Below are 19,299 nucleotides of genomic sequence, written 5' to 3'. Positions count from 1 at the left end.
TCAAAAAAAATAACAAATAAAATAATAATAAAATAATAATAATAATAATATATTATCTAAAATAAAATAAAAATATTTTCAATTATTTTTACTTTCCTTATCTCCTTTCTCTCTCTTACTAATTTTTGATTTTTTTTGGTATTATTTGATCAGGAATCGAGGAGAAAATTTGGGACGATCAAAAGGGAACTACTGGAAAAGAAATGTTGTAGAGGTTTGCTTAAAAAAATTGCTGGGAAAATTTTCTTTAGTAACCTCTAAATCTTTCTTATTTAAATTAATTTCCTTTTTGTGGTGATTGTTTGATTTTAATTTCAGTAAAAGTGTGAATGCATGCTTGATACACATATACCAATTAATCCGCACATAGTAAGGGCAATCACCCCAACAAGATAAAAGCTGGATTTCATCACCAGATTCTTGCCCAAATTAGGTGAATCAATTTTCACATAGCTATCACTTTGTCTAAAATCAATTAGACGTTGGCCCCTAGGGACATTCGAGCTCAATAGAACGAAGATCACCGAAAGTTGCACCAATTTCGCTCTGTGGCTCAGTTGATGTCTAGGCAAGCTTTGTCCCAAGGGAGACAGTTCACCTGTTCGAGGCAAGTGGTTTTTAAGTGGGACCTTTGCGAACGCATCGTGACCCCCCCACTTACCTGGGAGCTTACCTGGTCAACTAAGTTCATTAGACCGGATTGGAGGCTTAGGTGCCCTCTTCAAACCAGTTAGGAGCTGTCTAGTGATTTTAGGGAATACTAGGATTTTATGTGTTTTTTCTTTTTAATGCATGCTTGATTGTACTTAACTGATCAGAAGAGTATTAGTGTATGCTAGGGTGTCATTCCAGATCTCCTGAATTAGTACCTTTCGATTCTGAAATAGAGCGTTCTATTAGGGCCCTTCGAGCTGAAATCCGCACCTATAGAACCATAGGATCTGCTCCACTTATAGAGATGGCTGAAGAACAACCCAAACTCCTAAAGGAGTACTTCACTCCTTCCATTTATACCTCTCCATCTTGTATTCGACTACCTGATATCACCGCTGCTGCACATTTTGAAATTAAGTCTAGTGTCATCCAAATGCTTCCCTCTTTTTATGGACTCAATAATGAAGACCCATATAAACATTTGGATGAGTTCCTTGAGATCTGCACTACTGTCAAAATTCAGAACTTCACTGACGATGCTCTGAAACTTAGGCTATTCCCTTTTTCTCTTAAGGATAGAGCTAAGCAGTGGCTTCATTCATTAGAAGCCAATTCCATTCTTTCATGGGCTCAAATGCAACATGAATTTCTAAAAAAATATTTTCCCATAGGAAGAACAAACCAATTTAGGCGTGCTATCACGAGCTTCTCCCAATCTGACGGAGAAGAATTTCATGAAACTTGGAAAAAATTTAGAGACTTACTCCGAAAATGCCCGCATCATCAAATACCCAAATGGCAATTAGTGTAATGTTTCTATGACGGATTGACTGAACGAAACCGTCAGATGATCGATGCCGCATGCGGGGGTACTTTCATGCTTAAAAGCGACCATGAGGCATGGCAATTATTTGAAAACCTTAATGAAAATTCTCTCCACCATGCTTCCTCTGCTCGTCAAGCACCCCCGAGTTCTCAAAGAAAAGGAACCATATATGAAGTTAGCCAGTCCATAGGTCTATCTGACAAAGTAGATGCACTATCCCGCAAGTTGGACCAGCTAATGTCTAGAGAACAGTTTTCAAATTTTCCCCAAGCACAAGTTTGTGCTCTTTGCTCTAGCCCGTCTCACCCTATTCATGAATGTCCTTCGGCAGCTCAATTCTCTGAATTTGTGCAAGAACAAGTGAATGCTGCCCAAGCACAGTCCCGACCGAGTAATGATCCGTATTCTAATACTTATAACCCGGGATGGCGCAACCATCCGAATTTCTCTTGGAAGCAGCAGACTCTCAATACTTCCCAACCTTATTCCCAAAACTTTCAACCATTCCAGAATGTTCATCCGAACCGTCCTCCTACTCACTATTCACAATTTCAACATGTCCCTCCTCCAGCACCCCAAAGATATATGGCTTTTGAACAAAATGTTTTGACTGCCCTCCAAGGACTCGAAGCCAATACACAATTGTTGCACTCCCATACCCAGTCTATTGCCAAATTAGAAACCCAGCTAGGGCAGCTAGCGAGTGCACTAAATAAAAGAGAGGAAGGCAAACTTTCAAGCCAACCAGTGAGTAACCCGAGAGGGCAGTACATGGCTCAAGAGACTCATCCGAATGATGTTCACCATGAACAAGCCAATGCCATGACCACCTTAAGAAGCGGACGCGTAGTGGACAATAAGGTTGGAGAAAAAGAACATAAGAAAAATGAAGATAGGAGTATGACTATGCCTAAAGAGATCCCAAACTCCTCTATGTCACCATCAAACCCAGTATCGACCACACCTTTTCCACCGAAGGCCCCTTTTCCTCAATGTCTGAAAGCACCTTCTCCCTTCGGCATGAAAGGAACTTCATTGGAAGAAATAATGGAGGTATTCAAACAAGTCAAAATCAACCTCCTCTCCTTGATGCCATAAAACAAGTTCCATCGTATGCCAAATTTCTCAAAGACCTTTGTACCCAGAAACGAAAATGTAGGACATATGTGCCTAAAAAGGTCTTCCTAACTGAACAAGTGAGCTCCATCCTCCAGCACAAAACCCCTCCTAAATTCAAGGATCCTGGTGCACCTACCATCTCTTGTGTGGTAAGAGACAATTCCATTAATCGAGCACTATTAGATTTAGGGGCAAGTGTGAACCTTCTGCCTTATTCAGTCTACGAGAAGTTCGGATTAGGTGAACTAAAGCCTACTTCGGTGTCCCTGCAATTGGCGGATCGATCTGTTAAAATACCACGAGGAACAATTGAAGATGTCCTAGTCAAAGTAGATAAATTTTATTTTCCAGTCGATTTCATCGTCCTTGATATGGAACCTGTGCCGAACCTTAAGAAACAGATCCCTATGATTCTCGGTCGTCCCTTCCTAGCTACAGCCAATGCATGTATTAACTGTAGAACTGGGGTGATGGATATATCTTTTGGAAATATGAAAGTTAAACTAAATGTATTCCATGCCTCTGATCAACCTGCAAGGAAAGATGAGTGCTTCCTAGTTGACAAAATGGACGATCTTGTAGAAGAAGCCCTTTCCTATATTCTGGCAGATGACCTTTTGGAAGCATGTTTAGCCCATTTTGACATTGATAATTTTGATCTAAACAAGACCATAGAAGACGTCAATGTCCTACTTGACAATCTGTCTCCCACAAATTCTCATCCTTGGCGTATCCGATATGAACCTCTGCCTATCCTTTCTAGTGCGCCACAGTGCTCTTCCATCGAGTCCCCTCCAAACTTGAGCTAAAGCCACTTTCGGTAACCCTTAAGTATGCTTTCTAGGACCCGAAGATACCCTACCTATAATCATCGCGGCTGACCTGTCTGACAAACAGAAGAGTCAACTTTTGAGTGTACTCGGAGAACACAAACATGCAATTGGATGGTCCGTAACTGATCTGAAGGGGATTGACCCATCCATTTGCATGCATCGCATTCACCTAGAAGAAGATGCAAAACCAACCCGTGAAATGCAAAGGAGACTCAACCCAAACATGAAAGAGGTAGTCAAGAAAGAAGTAGTAAAGTTGCTAGATGCCGGAATCATTTACCCTATCTCTGATAGCAATTGGGTGAGTCCGACTCAAGTAGTACCAAAGAAGTCGAGCATTACTGTGGTTGAAAATGTAAAAGGAGAGTTGATGCCCACACGCACGACCACTAGCTGGCGTGTTTGCATTGACTACAGGAAGTTAAACTCCATGACTAGGAAGGACCATTTTTCTTTGCCATTTATTGACCAAATATTGGAAAGGTTAGCCGGTCAGGGTTTCTACTGTTTCCTAGATGGTTATTCTGGATATAACCAAGTGGCCGTGTATCTCGACGATCAAGATAAAACCACTTTCATATGTCCATTTGGGACATTTGCGTATAGAAGAATGCCATTTGGACTCTGCAATACACCCGCAACATTTCAACGATGCATGATGGCAATTTTTTCTGACATGGTAGAAAAATTTTTGGAAGTATTCATGGATGATTTTTCAGTTTTTGGCCCCTCATTTGATGATTGTCTCAGCAATTTAGCCCTGGTTCTAAAAAGATGTAAGGAGACCAATCTAGTGTTGAGTTGGGAAAAGAGCCATTTTATGGTTCAAGAGGGTATAGTCTTGGGTCACATTGTGTCCAAAAGGGGTATTGAGGTAGATAAAGCAAAAATTGATCTTATTTCTAATCTTCCTCCACCCAAATCTGTGAAACAAATCCGTTCTTTTCTTGGCCATGCTGGTTTTTACCGTCGTTTCATTAAAGACTTCAGCAAAATCTCTAGACCCTTGTGCAATCTCCTTGCCAAGGATACACCCTTTGTCTTTGATGAAGCATGTAAAGAGGCCTTTGAGAAACTCCGATCTAAGTTGTCTACAGCACCTGTCATACAACCTCCCAATTGGACCCTTCCATTTGAACTCATGTGTGATGCTTCTGACTATGCCATTGGGGCGGTTTTAGGGCAACGGCTAGATAAGTTACCTCATGTAATCTACTATGCTAGTAAGACACTCTCGGATGCACAATTGAATTACACCACTACCGAAAAAGAATTACTAGCTGTAGTGTTTGCCTTGGACAAGTTTCGATCCTATCTCTTAGGATCCAAGGTTATTGTATTCACTGATCATTCTGCTCTTCGGTACCTCCTTTCAAAGAAGAACACCAAGCCTTGCCTAATTCGATGGATCCTGTTGTTACAGGAATTTAATCTAGAAATTCGTGATAAGAAAGGTACCACAAATATTGTAGCAGACCATTTGTCTAGAATCCTTCTCGAGCCTCCTCATAGCATTTCACCACTTCATGACTCCTTTCCAGATGAACAATTATTTGAGGTACAACAGGTGAGAACACCATGGTTTGCCAACATAGTGAACTATCTTGCCATAGGACAAATTCCCGATCATTGGTCCAAGCAGGATAAGGATCGATTCTTTTCGCAAGTTAAGTTCTACTTTTGGGATGACCCTGATCTATTTAAGTACTGTCCAGATCAAGTAATCCGTCGATGTGTGCCAGAATGTGAATTTCAGAGTATTCTTAATTTTTGTCATACCCAAGCCTGCGGAGGACATTTTGGGGGTAGAAAAACTGCAGCTAAAGTCTTACAAAGTGGATTTTATTGGCCCTCATTGTTCAAAGATGCTCACAATTTTTGCCAGACTTGTTAGCGATGCCAGCGAATGGGTACAATCACCCGTAGAGATATGATGCCACTTAACCCTATTTTAATTATAGAAATTTTTGATGTCTGGGGTATTGACTTCATGAGTCCTTTTCTGCGTTCTTTTGGTTTTGAGTACATTCTTATCGGGGTAGATTATGTTTCGAAGTGGGTAGAAGCTGTTGCCACTAGGACTAATGATCATAAGGTTGTGGTTAAGTTCTTACAAACAAATATATTTAGTCGCTTTGGCACACCCCGAGCTATCATTAGTTATGGGGGATCATATTTCTGCAACCGATCTTTTGAAGCTTTGGTTCGCAAGTATTCAATCACCCACAAAGTTGCCACCCCGTACCATCCCCAAATAAGCAGGCGAGTTGAAGTTTCCAATAGGGAGATAAAACACATCTTAGAGAAAACAATACGTCCTGATAGAAAAGATTGGTCTCAGAGGTTAAACGATTCTCTCTGAGCTTATCGTACTGCCTATAAGACTCCTATTGGCATGTCTCCCTATCGACTGATTTTTGGGAAAGCTTGCCACCTACCGGTAGAACTTGAGCATAGAGCTTTTTGGGCCATTAAGAAGTTTAACTTTGATATGGCAGCAGCTGGTTCTAACCGAAAACTTCAACTCAACGAGCTTGAAGAGTTACGCAATGAGGCATATGAAAATGCCAAAATTTACAAGGCAAGGACTAAGGCTTTTCATGACAAATCCATTAACCGTAAGTCTTTCGAGCCTAATCAAAAGGTTTGGCTATTCAATTCTAAATTGCGTCTCTTCCCTGGTAAACTTCACTCTAGGTGGGATGGTCCCTTTTTAGTTAGAAAGGTTTTTCCTCATGGTGCGGTAGAAATTCAGAACATCAGTGATGGTCGTGTCCTGAACGTCAATGGTCAAAGACTGAAACCTTATATAGAGTGTGTTGCAGATGGACAGTTAATTGAATCCCTTGATTTGATGGATCCTATTTATCAGGATAATTAAGGATGCACTGCGTCTGGCTGAAGACGTTAAACTTAGCGCTTGTTGGGAGGCAACCCAATTTTCATAGGTTATTTTTGCACTTTTTTTTGCATTTTTTTCAGGTGTCCTCATATTACTGATGCAATTAAGGTACAATGCTTCTATCCTCCATATATGCATCATATTTTCGTCCACAATAAAATAACAAAAAAATAAAAAAAAATTATATAATATTATTAAAAAAAAAACAACATTGAGGACAATGTCTGATCTAGGTTGGGGGGTATAGGATTCGAATTTTTGAAGAAATTCTTCGCATTTTCGCATTTTTGAAGACATTTTTCAAATCTTAAAAAAAATAAATTAAAAAAAACCTAATTTCTATGCCTTAGTGCTGAAATGATAAATGCACAAAGTATATAAAATCTAAACGCCCAATGATTAGTCAGGAGTAAGACAATTTGAGTTCTTTTTATTAAAAGTTTTTTTAGTGAGTTGTAAAATAATTTTTACTTTGGAATTTCACAACACACATGGCCTGCACTTCTAAGGGTTAGATTCAACATTATGTTGTTAAATCTGGTAGCAACTTTGAGTCCTGATGAATCATACCTATCTAATTCACCATGATCTCATTAAAAAAAAAAGAGAAAAAGAAAAAAAGCAGTGAATTTAGTCAGGTACATTGAAAAGGGCTACCTATTGTCAAAGGTCAGCGGGATTGTATGAGGAACCCGAGCATAGGTCCGTAGGGGAGTCTTGATGCCCAACACCTTATGCCATCTGGTGTGGGAGTTGTTGACTGAATACTCGCTACACGGAGGAATCATTACAAGAGTAAAAGTGCATAATTTATAAAATTGAAAAAAAAATTTGAAAAAAAAAAGAAAGAAAGAGAAAACAATATTGACCTTGAAAAAGACGATAGTGTGAAAGCCGTCATTGTAAAAGTCCGAGTAAACTGGAATATTACAGATAAAGCCCATGAGGTATTAAAGTAAACATCCACAACTCTCGAAATCCTGCAAGATAGGATGATTTTGAATCAGTGATTAGGTCTTATCTGACCAATTCTTGGAAACTACTAACTTTAGCAGTATTTTGGAGAATCTAAATCCTTAGCTTGTGTATGGTCCAGATATCACCGAGCACCCAAGTATAAATAAGTCTTACAACTCCTTAACAGAAACTTAATGACTTCAACTTAAGTTGCATACTGACCTAGGATTTGGGCTGATTAAAATTTTGTGTGCTTTTGAAATTCTTGGCACTTATGCATTTGAAATTAGATTTTATAAAACAATAAACTCTTTGGGCAGAGACAGCAGTTTGTGGGTATCTGAGCCGGAAACCCTCACGAGACAAAACTCGTCCACTAGGGGTTTAAAGCCTTATTGCATACGGTAAATGCAATCGCGATTCCTGCGAAAGTGAGTTAGTTTTTTATTTTGCTCGAGGACTAGCAAAATGTAGGTTGGAGGGTGTGATAAGTGCTAAATAATGCATAAACTAATATCTTATTCATAGCACTTATCATTATTTTAATTCAAATATTTTGTAAATTTAACTAAGAAATTGTGTTACCTTCACCATTGCATTTTAATAAATTATTAAAGGTAATTCAAGTTTTACTTATTTACTGATTGAGTCTAATGTATGCAGGTTGAGTCAAGTTCATTAGGGATTATTTTTGGACCTAAACCACATGCACCCCGCAAATCAAGACCCTCTGATTCAGTCACCTAATTTTCTTTCCACATGATCCAATTCTCCTATTTTAATCTCAAAAACAATAAAATCCCTTCAATTATTTGTCTCTCAGATCTCAAAGCATATCATCATATTTGCACGAATCCCAAAGCTCCATCCACTCCTCCACTTTTCTCTACCAAGCAACCCGCTCTCATCCTAGCTTCGAACTTCATCCTCCCGAATCCCAAACTTCATCATCTCCCAACCGTATCACTCTTATCTTCTCAACGTCCCATACGCCCAAATTTTCTTCTTCGCACATCCCGTTCGAAACAGCATCAACACCTAAAATCCCACCTTTCACGTGATTCTTTCCGAGCTTCCCAGCCACATGAACCTCTTCCCAGCCAAAGGAAATCACACGCTCATCACCGGATCCTAGCATTCGGATTGATCCTAGCTCACGGTTCAAAGCAACCGTATCATTCTTCCTCTCAAACGCCAGCATCGGAGTATCTCAACAACCAACTCATCTTCATCTCCCCTTCATTCCGTTCAGCATCTATCAAATCCTAGCATTCGGATGAACAGGGCCGGCCCGAGCCTTAGGCGACCGAGGCGGTCGCCTAAGGCCCCGGGCCAACGGAAGGCCCCCGAAAGATGAAGAGAGAGAGAGAGAGAGAGAGAGAGAGAGAGAGAGGGAGAGGGAGGGAGGGAGGGAGGGAGGGACCGTGACCAAAAGGAAGCAAAGGCCCCATATAAAATGGGATGAGCTGGCTATGAGTCTTCCCCCTTGATGGAAGGGAGGTGGAGAGTTTCTTGGCCTGCAGAGGGGAAATTTAGGAAGTTGGGGACGGTAGTTTTGTTTTGGATGGAGAGAGAGAGAAAGAGAGGAGGGATTTGGTTGGCTTGATACACGCCTGAAGCCACTCTTACCTTTCATCCCTTCTCTTGTTTGGTTTTGGTCTTGGTTTTCCTTCCCTCACATTACTCCTGATCCAGCTGGGCCATCAGGAAGAAAGGGGGATTGGAAATGGACTTCTTGGAGGGTGGAGATTCTTTTAATTTTCTCCTCTCGGTTTCTTCTCCCCTCTTGGGTGGTAGAGAGAGAAGGAGGGAGGGGGTTGAATGGCTGCTGTGATGTGATGTTGCGGTTGCTGCTTGGGTACTCACTTGAAGGGGAGATGGAGGGATGGGACTTTTATTAATTAGATGGAGTCAATTTTCCGTAATGCCCCTACTTTCTCTTATAGAGAAGCTCCTGGACAAATTCTTTTCTTTACCTTGATCATGAAGTGCCATGGGATGACCTTTTCCTATTCCGCTCTTGCTTGACATGATAAACAATATTGCCAAGCATTATCTCAGTTATTTAATCAGTTTTATGGCCCTTTTTTTAGGATAATTACTTTTCTGCATTCCATTCAAAAATAATATTAAATTAAAAAGATTTCTTGCCTATCTTTGTTAGATTCATGTACCTTTGTTGAAATAGTGTACTTGATAGCTATCCATTTTCATATCATTTTTTTTAATATTTTATATTTATTAAAAAAATTTATTATTAAAAAAAAGGCCTCATTCATTGGATTCGCCTTAGGCCCCCAAATATATTGGGCCGCCCCTGCGGATGAATCCCCTGCATCCCGGAACCAAGTTTTCTTTGCATTCAGCCGAGATCCCAACATCCCAGCTCCACATCACAGCCATATCCCTCCTGCGAATCAAGCAAGTTTCTTCCGCTAGATCCCACGTTCATCCCATTCGAATATAGATAGCATGCTTGGGAAAACAAAAAAAAGGAGAGAGAAGAGAGACATGCAAAAGTACCAAAATTATTATTTTTTCTCTCTCTTAAATTATATATGTGGTGGCTCCCATCAATATTACTTCTAAAAGCAAATAAATTTAGATTCTAGTCATCCATGCTGAAATTTCTAAAATTCCCACTTCTTGATAAAAATAGATACTATTAATTTGCACAGGTAATTAGTGAATTCATTCATTCAGCTGTTTATTCATTTGTCTACGCCATCTCTTCCACCGTAATCAAATTTTTAACTTCCTCCACAATTAAGTAGAATTATATCGCATTTGAATGAATATTTATGTAAGAATTAGTAGCTATAAAATCTGCCTTTAGTCTCATAAACATCCTTTGTTTCCAATATTCATACAATTATATTGTTCACATAAATTAAGAAGGCTGAAAAATGATTATTAGCTATACATGGAACTACCTTTATGTCTCATAAACCTCATTATTTTCCATTTATTTTATTTAGCAAATATATAGTACAATGTCTTGAATTTGCCATTCCTAAAATCTTGCCCGATAGCTCAACCTGCCAACTAGCTAACGCTATGTATCCAGCGAAATCAACACCAATCAAATCTTCAAACAATAAGCACAATTAGTTATAGCTCGACATTATCTCAGCATGTCCGAAAAGAAATACTATAACCAATCAGATCAGTACATAAGGAAAGCGCCTGATCTAGGCACGTTTAAAAAGAAATATTATAATCACCCCAAACACTACAAAAGGAAAAAGCTTAACTGCTCATTTGTGAATTGCACGATCCTAACTGTGCTAATTTGCACCCTCTCCTCTATAATTACCAAGCATAGGGACCCCCGGGTATGATAAGAATATCTAAATGCCATACTATCATACTTCAATCTCTCTTATCTTCTCTCAAAACTTTGCCTCACTTTAGCATCGGAGGGTCCCCAGGTGGACATGTTCCGACGACCCTCAGATCATTTTCTTTGATTGCAGATAAACTCCAATATCGTATGATGCTCCAACCGAGCAAATAGCCTCATTCATCAATTGGTCCACTCGTTAGGTCAAATTTTAAGTGATAATAGATTGACATTAGAGGAAGGCCTCTCTTCTTTTGAGGTTTTCTTGGAGATTTAGGAGATATAAAGTCCAAACGAAACAATCAAAATTCTACCAACCAACTCCGGTGGGAGTCTAACGACTTCCGACCTAGCCATCAACAATCTCTGACTCTACGATCGGCTCCCGAGGCTGTAACGGTTGAGTAGTTTAATCTGCTCGTACAACAAGTGTAGACTCTGATGGAGGTAGTATGGGATATGCATTGTCGAAACTAACAATATCGCTGCACCGCCAGGATGGCACAGTATAACACACTGGACATTGCCCCAAAATTATGACCGACACTGAGGAGACGATTGTGTTGGTGCTCATTCCAAAACAAGCTCCATCCCAAAAGATTTGGAATCCCTCCAGCCATATAAGCTCTCCAAGAGAGAGAAGCCAACCTCAATCAAAGGATCGACAAGATGAATAACAAAATTGAAGCCCTGAGAGAAAGACAAGTTGACCAGGAAAAGATCTAGAGATTACAATCAACCCACCATTCTCCAAATTGATTATGGAGAAAATGGTTATTGAGAAGATTCAAGACACCCCAGTTTGCGGTGTACAATGGCACCTCAAACTCGATGGAAGGCTTTCTTATCTTGTACTGATATTGATTTTTCTTGTTGGACCAAGTGTTACAAGCAGTTGGGAGTTTGGAGATGATTTCTTAAGGATTGAAGCGATCTCCTAATATAGAAAATGGTTATTGTAAACACCTCCAGGCATCCTCTCCCAAGCTCCTTAGATCTAATTAATGAATAATCATATGCTTAAAAAGTGCTTCATAACTTCAATTGATCTTCTCCTAGCTGACCAACCCTCCTTGCTAATGGAATCCTAGGATTATCAAAGTACTTTACTTAAAATTTTAGGATCTTTGTTCATAAAATTTTCACATAAATAAGCATGCATATAAGTTTAAGATAATTATACCTTTCCATATTGGTGATTTTGGAATTATTTTTGTCTTCTTGGAAGAGAATGAGAACGCAGACTTATACGATTAAAGAATTACTATTCTTATCTACTTCAGTCTATGTGCTCCATCTTCCAATGCTTTGTTTAGCCCTAAATTTCCACTAATCACAGGCCAGGAGGACACACTACTAGAAAATCTTGTTGTATTAATGCAGAACAAGCGTTCTTATCTCTTTCTTAATCTTTCATTGGAGAAGAAATCCTGAAAGCCTCACTAGACCACACTCTCTCTCTTTCTTGCTTAGGGTGCCTTGTCATGTATTTTTTGAGATGGGAGGTGCTAAGTTTCCTCCTTGGGCGCCTCCACTAGGGCTCTCAAAGTTGTAGTTGCATTCATCTAAAGAGGAGGGGGGGATGACTCTTACATGGGTGCCGGCCTCTTTTAGATGCCATACTCTTATGTGGAGTGCACTATTTGATGGTGCTAAATATGGAAGTTAGGTGGTGGTCCCATTCTTGCTAAATAAGTAGTCCTAAGCCTAAGCTTGACTCCAGTTTGCTCTTGCTTGAACCGACCTAGGTTTGACCCATCTTTAGATTATCTGTTTAGACCAAATAATTCTTCAATTAAATCTAGATCTTTTTTAATCCAATGTTTGAGAGAATAATCAATATGAATCTCCAATTGATCTGAAAATAAATGACATATGCTAGATACATTACTAGAACAAGTCAACTCATATTCTCGCTAAACCAATGTCTTAGCCCTTTATATCTATTTTAGTCATACATAAGCAATGTGGTTCAGCCAACATGGAGATATTGTGCTTATATGGTGAGTAGAATGAAACTAATTAGTTTTCTTATTTTTACAGATTTCGAGAACTAGCTTGATCCGAGAATTCGTTACGAGAAACCGATTAGTGACAGAATTTTAACATTTTTATTTAGATTAAATCTTTATTAAAATTACTATAAAATTTTAAAATATTATTAATTTTATGAGATATTTAATTTTAATTTAGTTATTTAAATTAAAATTCAAATACTATGTATTTTAATTTATTTTACCGCTTATTTATAATATTAGGTTGAGATATCTAATATTCTAATATCTTATGGAGAAAGTTTTTGATATTTTTTTAATTGAACGATCAGTATCATTCCCAAAAATGTGTATTTACTTATTTATTTGTAACCTTATTCTACTCTCTCTCGGAAGGGATTCCTATATAGACACGGAAGATATGGTTTTTCTTAAAAAACTAAATTTAAAATATATTTTTAAATTATAATATCTGCATCTCGGGTGGAGCCGCCGGCAAAGCGTAGCTCCGGTGCAACGCAGCCGCTGCCCGGTTCAGAATTTGCCCCGCTCTGGTGAAACGCTCCCTTTTCTTGCTCCTCTCTCCTCCTTTGCAGTACTCGGCTCCGGTGGGGCCAGAGTCATCGATCGATCTCGACGGGCCGGAAACCCTAGGGTGTGGTGCGGCGATCCATGGCGGGTTGCATCTATATTCCGGTGCAGAACTCGGAGGAGGAGGTGAAAGTGCCTCTGGATTCGCTCCCGCAGGACGCCAACGACATCCTCGACATCCTTAAGGCCGAGCAGGCCCCCCTCGATCTCTGGCTAATCATCGCGGTCAGCCCCCTTTCTCCCTTCCTTTCTCTCCATCTCTAAATAACTCCATCTGATGATTTTTGTAGACTTCATTTCTTGGTCGGATTAGAGCAGTTTCGCTCGTCTTTCTTGCATTAGAATTCAGTCTTTTGAAATAGGGTTCCAAGTTGATTACCCCTTTGCCGTAACGTTTGTTGATTGAAGCAGTCGAATTCGATGGTCAAACCTATATTGCGATTATCGAACAAGGGTTTAAGTGCAAAGGCGGTAGACGTTTTATTTTTAGGGGCATAATATAGACAGAGATTGTTCTCGTCTTGATTGTTCTTTGGTAAAAATTCTCTCCTCTTATTGGAAGATCACTCACTTATTACAAACTTCTAGTATGCTTTCACAGTATCCATCTAAGTTTAGAATGATTAGAAATTCCCAAGCGATTGTTCACGGCAAGACATGTAATGACTCTTGGAATGCAAAAATAATTATTTGAATGCTTGATTAAATTTTCCGTTTTCAAGTTTGCAGACAAACACTGCATGAAACTCATAAACAATTAAAATATTTTCTTGCCATTATTCTGATTTGGTACATTGTTGCTTGGACTGACAGTAATACCATCATGAGATGCTTGTGGGTAAGGCAATAACTTCCTGTTATAGCCCCCCAAAAAAGTCCTCTTGAACTTGTTTCTCTTTGTATGTTGCTTTTTCGTATCTGTCTGCATCTTAGTCAATCCTTTTGATATCCACCTATTCCTGTGCCATTGACTGACTTCCTTTACTCTTCTTCTTCTTTGTTTTTTGATATAAAGATGACAAGTTCATTGTCCAATATATTAAGAGAATGAAAAGGAGTACATCAAAACGGCATAGGGGTCAATTTCGATCTTCATTTCTCTTCATGCTTCTTTTCTTTGATCGGTCTCTTGTCTACATAGTTTTACTTCTCATATACTTTATAATTGACGATTCATAGTTAAAGACATGAAACTTGAAACAATTAATTTCAGTTTAGTAGTTCCAAAACAAATGCATTAAAAGACTGTAGGCAGTGGATGGGCGACCAAGGGATGCCGGAGCACCTAGGTGCAAGGCACATCTAGAGGTCAAAGCGGTCCATAAATAAAAAATAAAATATAAATAATAAATAAAGGAAAAACGTAAAAAGGGATATTATATTCCAAGAAATGAAACATGAGCTAATCAAATAAGATATAAGAAGTCAATGAGAACTATCAACTTGGCAACGTCTGTTACTAATTTATAAATTGATCTCTTCCTCTATACTCAAGCATCTTGCAAGGCACTTAAGCGGGTGCCTGCAACCCTGCCTGTGCAGACTGTCTATGTGGTTAAGATGGTTGTCTTAAAACATTATCCAGTACATTGTTCTTGACTTTCAGTTGATTTATCTTAGTTTTTTGGATTACACTTTCTTTTGTACATGTGCTAATGATTCTGTAAGTATCAGTATTCATGTGCTTTCATGTCTGCATTATGAAATATTACTATTGTTCATGTCCGGGATGCAATTATTATCTTTATATGTATCTTTGGTTTCATGCATGGATAGAGAGCATTCGCAGACTTTAATCAAGAGAACAAAAACTTTAACCTGAAGGTATCTGTGTTCAAGTGTTTTAAGCTTGTGTCCTAGAAGCTAGAACTGGGAAGTGAGCAGATGTCTTTGTTAACACTTAATCTTCTTAGCCACTGGCAGTGCAATAGTCATGGACATTTTTCCAGTATATCTCCACTTGCTAGGAAATGAGAATTTGAAAATGCAAAGAGTTTTCATGTTCATTGGTGAGAATTTTTCATGTGGAGGTACTTACCTTGTTGGAAAATGTCATTGGAAGGTTTATTGCAAAACATAATCCACGATATGTTGAATCATGGGGTATTCATGTTCTATTTAATAGCTGAGTAAGTGACTAGACTATCGAACAAGAATGGTGACCAGGTAATGTGAGGTTGAGATAAGATTATGATCTGTTTAAATCCATGGATTGAGTTAGTTGACTATTGATATGTCAGTTATACTGTCACTTGTCAGTGTTAATTATTATTCACATAGGGTGTTTCTGCATGTGTGACTTGTACATATATTGAATCACTATTTGTTTCATACTAGATGTGACAGAATCCATTCCCTACATCATCCTGTAGTTGCTTATAGCAATTTCTCTTTGCTGAGCCTTTATGCCATTCCCAATTTGAATGCCACTGTTGGTGAAGTGTGAGACGAATCTCTTTTTTTGTATCTGTTTGGTAACACATAAGGTCGCATTGTCAACCTAATTTTGTCAACATACTTTCATCAACCTGCAATGCATAATACTAGAAGATTCATGACAGAAATTCGTGTGCTAGATAACACATTATCAGCATTAACTGAATTTGTGCCCATCGTTATGTCAAGTACTTCATCTTGAGTTTGAGGCTGGAGATTAACAGTTATATGCCATTAGATCTTGAGTTTGTTGCTTTCATTCAAGTTTTCTGTCTCATATGATGTCTTTGCACAGTAGATGTAATCAACTTGGTTCTTCTATTCTACTTTGCAGAATTAGACTTTGAAGCTTGCTTGCTTTTTAGCCTTTCTTGTGCTTCCTGAGCATAATATTATTCATTCAAAAAGCACAGAATTTGAATTCTGTTCTCATTTTCTGTTCTCTGGTATAGTGACCATGTAATATCTTGCTGAAGCTATATGTTGTATGCAGTCATGCTCTGAAAATGATCAAATGAATGTTGTCATATTCCCCATCTTTTCTAACCTTCCATTTACCATGCATGTTGGAATGAAGTTACTTCTTGGTTTGAATTAATTTGTAAAACCCTGTGGACTAAGAACTTCTACTAATTCTGTATTGTTATGTAAGCAGAGAGAATACTTTAAGCAAAATAAGGTTGAACAATTTCGGCTGGTTTTGGAGGAAGGGTCAAGTCCAGGTATTTTTGTTTTGCTAATGTTTTTCTTTATCTCAACTGGAGGAGGCTTTTTGTTTTTAATTGCACTAAGAAGAACACAAAACTATCTCGAAACATCCAGCATGTTTTCCTTCATTCAACATTGTGATAGTTTAAGCCAAGGGTTTAGATCCCATCGTAATGGGATGGTATGTTTGGTATCCTACTGTTTTGATAGGAAAACGGAACGAGTGCAAGACACTAGCTTTCTCTTGAGCTGGGATGTCCTAATTGTCCTAATCCATCCCGAATGTCCCAGTTGCATCTCGATACTTGGGATGCACCTGGATGGTTTGGGATTTTTTTTTTTTTTTTTTAAATCTATCCTTTTTGTTCTTGTTGTTACCAATACTCTACCATCCTAGAAACAAACTGAGGTGGGGCCTGGTGTAGAGATTTAAACCCTTGGTTCAAGCTTTTTCTTTTTCTTTTTTTTGCATTCTTGTAGAGTAATTAGATTTCTTGTTTATGTTGCAGAAATTGATGAGTACTATGCTGATGTCAAGTATGAACGAATTGCTATTCTAAATGCATTGGGAGCCTATTATACTTATTTGGGGAAGATGGAGACGAATAAAAGTAAAAAGGATGAGCATTTTATTTTAGCAACTCAATGCTACAATAGAGCATCAAGGATAGATGTCCATGAACCATCTACATGGATTGGGAAAGGTGAAGATAATTTGCTTAAATCTTTTCTATTCATTTTTACCTAGATTTTCTTACACTATATTGTGAAGAACTTGAGTTTAGATCTTTTTCCCTTTTCCAGATGCTCTGTTAGGTATCACTTGAAGTCGTCATATAGGAAATATGCAATAACTCTAGTTGTTAGCATACATTTTGCGTTGAAAGCAGATATACGGGATGCAAACTTTAGTTAATATGTTTTAGTGAGTACTTCTTGCACTTGAGAAAAACTGTCTTCTGAGGTATTTCTCAGCTAGCAGAAAGTCCTGACTAGTCATTTGGGTGTTTGCACGCAAACTTCATCTGAAGTGTAGAAACAAACTAGGTGGCTACCTAACATACAGAAAATATAGATGAGAGAAATCTTGCAATTAGATAAAAAAGGATAACTAAAATTTGTATGATATTTAAAATTTTTCTTCTTTCATTACAAAGCATCAAAACCCCAAATTCTCATTGAATGACATATTTAAGCACTCGGAAATACTAATCTGAGTCTTAACTCTTAAAACCCAAGCATTGACTAAATCGTTCATTTGGGACACTAGATATTTCTTACCATTCGTTAAGCAACCTTTTGGGGGATATAATGCAGATTGCAATTTAAAACCAGAGTGATATAAATCAACATAGCAGTAGCAGCTTTTTTGATTGACCAAAACAAATTTTAGTTACTTATGTAAGAATAGATGTCTAGACTAAAGGAAAAACACCAGATTTTCTTCTTCTTTTTTTGTGTGTGTATAGTCAGATATGGATTGATAACTAGAGAGAAAACTCAAAAAGTTTCAAATCCCTAGGCAAGCACTTTGCCCCTGGTCAGTATTTATATCAATTAGCTATTTTCTGCTTAGGAACGACGTCACCACAAAAAGCAGGTGTGTAGAAACAAGTTAAGACTTTGAAAATAATCTGAATTTTCTGTTTTTTTTTAAAATTAAACAATTAATTAGATCGAAAAAAATAAACATGTTGAAGTCATCTCTTAAGTTTTTAAGTCATAAGCTAGTGATGTCCACCTGATATTCTGTTTTACTGAATTTGTATTACTACGAACGGTAATTTTAATTCTGGTCCAAGTCATTGGCTGAATCAGTAGTTAGATGGTCTAATATGTATTCAAAGTCACAATGTCAATTCCTATAGAGTTACTAAATACATGTCTATAGAGTTACCCAGGATCTATTGTTCTTTACTATGCAGTTTGGGCAGTATGGGTCATAGAACAATTAAGTGGAATGCTTAATAAAGTATTATGGTTATGGACATGTGCACCAAATCTAAGGAGGCCTAATTAAGTTGAGGGCTTTATTATTGGGTCATTAAGTTAGAATGGTGGAGACAAGGCTTACGAAGGAAGATACAAAGAAGGATCTGAATATGCTATTGTGCTTATCTATTTGTAGCTGATGTTGTTGTATTATATGGAAATAGATGGCAAATGAACTCCTTATGGACTTAGAAATTACGGTTGTAGCATCGCATATTGGAGTCTTGCCGGTTCACAACATGCACCAGCACATAGTAGCCACAATCCATTTGCACCCACTTTTGGCATGCAACTTAATGCTTTATTTTATTTTATTATTTTTAAACTAAGGGTACTTTAAACTTCTCTCTAACAATGTTTTGAATTTTTTCATGCATTAGAGGTTTTATTTAGAAAATGTAAAGATATTTATGATGTTATATAATCAATAGGAAAATATGCAGTTCAATGGATGCTGTGTTATGTGTGATTTAAGCTAATATGACACCCTAGCAATGCACTATCACCACCAAATTAAAATCTTTGATAAAAATACATTGTAGTTTTTGTTAAAACTTAAACACATGGTATTGTGAAAAGTAGATAATTCATTCTAGAGTATCAATGCTTTTGTCTCTTGAAATACTAAGATTTGCTTCTATTTTACGATGCTAATGATGTATTAGATGTTTATGGTGTCAATGCTAATTCCAGAAATGCACGTGCTGTACTCCTCACCTCATCAAACATAAAATGCCCAGTGAGCTTGTAAAGACAGATATTAAGTTCATTTTGTGGGTTTTGTAGGGTACTTTAATTATCTTAGGAAGCTAATTTACTGACAATACCACTAATCTTATCGTCTCATGTAATCCATGCAGTACCACAAATTACATGAACCTCAACAGTGTCTAGAGAAGGCATTGTTGGAACACTAGTTGCAATGTTGTCGTGTTTAGGGGTGT

At 38.0% G+C, this 19,299-nt stretch overlaps 1 protein-coding gene across 2 annotated transcripts in view; it reads left to right on the top strand.

The window, feature by feature from the left end:
* Positions 1 to 12,946: 12,946 nt before the first annotated feature.
* ELF8 (binding protein) overlaps positions 12,947 to 19,299 on the top strand; it is a 47,476-nt gene continuing 41,123 nt past the window's right edge. The window contains exons 1-3 of one of the 2 annotated variants that reach the window (XM_039119862.3): positions 12,947 to 13,444; positions 16,311 to 16,377; positions 16,873 to 17,067. In XM_039119862.3, the coding sequence (XP_038975790.2) occupies positions 13,301 to 13,444; positions 16,311 to 16,377; positions 16,873 to 17,067 (406 nt within the window). In that variant the 5' untranslated portion in view covers positions 12,947 to 13,300. The remainder of the gene's footprint in view (positions 13,445 to 16,310; positions 16,378 to 16,872; positions 17,068 to 19,299) is intronic. The other variant, XM_088723257.2, reaches the window with a different exon arrangement.

Source organism: Phoenix dactylifera, chromosome 6, assembly GCF_051530095.1.
Source record: "Phoenix dactylifera cultivar Ajwa chromosome 6, Ajwa_hap1_PhDact_Kaust_v1.1, whole genome shotgun sequence".
Classification (NCBI taxonomy): Eukaryota; Viridiplantae; Streptophyta; class Magnoliopsida; order Arecales; family Arecaceae; genus Phoenix; species Phoenix dactylifera.
The sequence above is the reverse complement of the archived record's forward strand: the minus strand, read 5'-3'. Positions and strand labels throughout refer to the sequence as shown.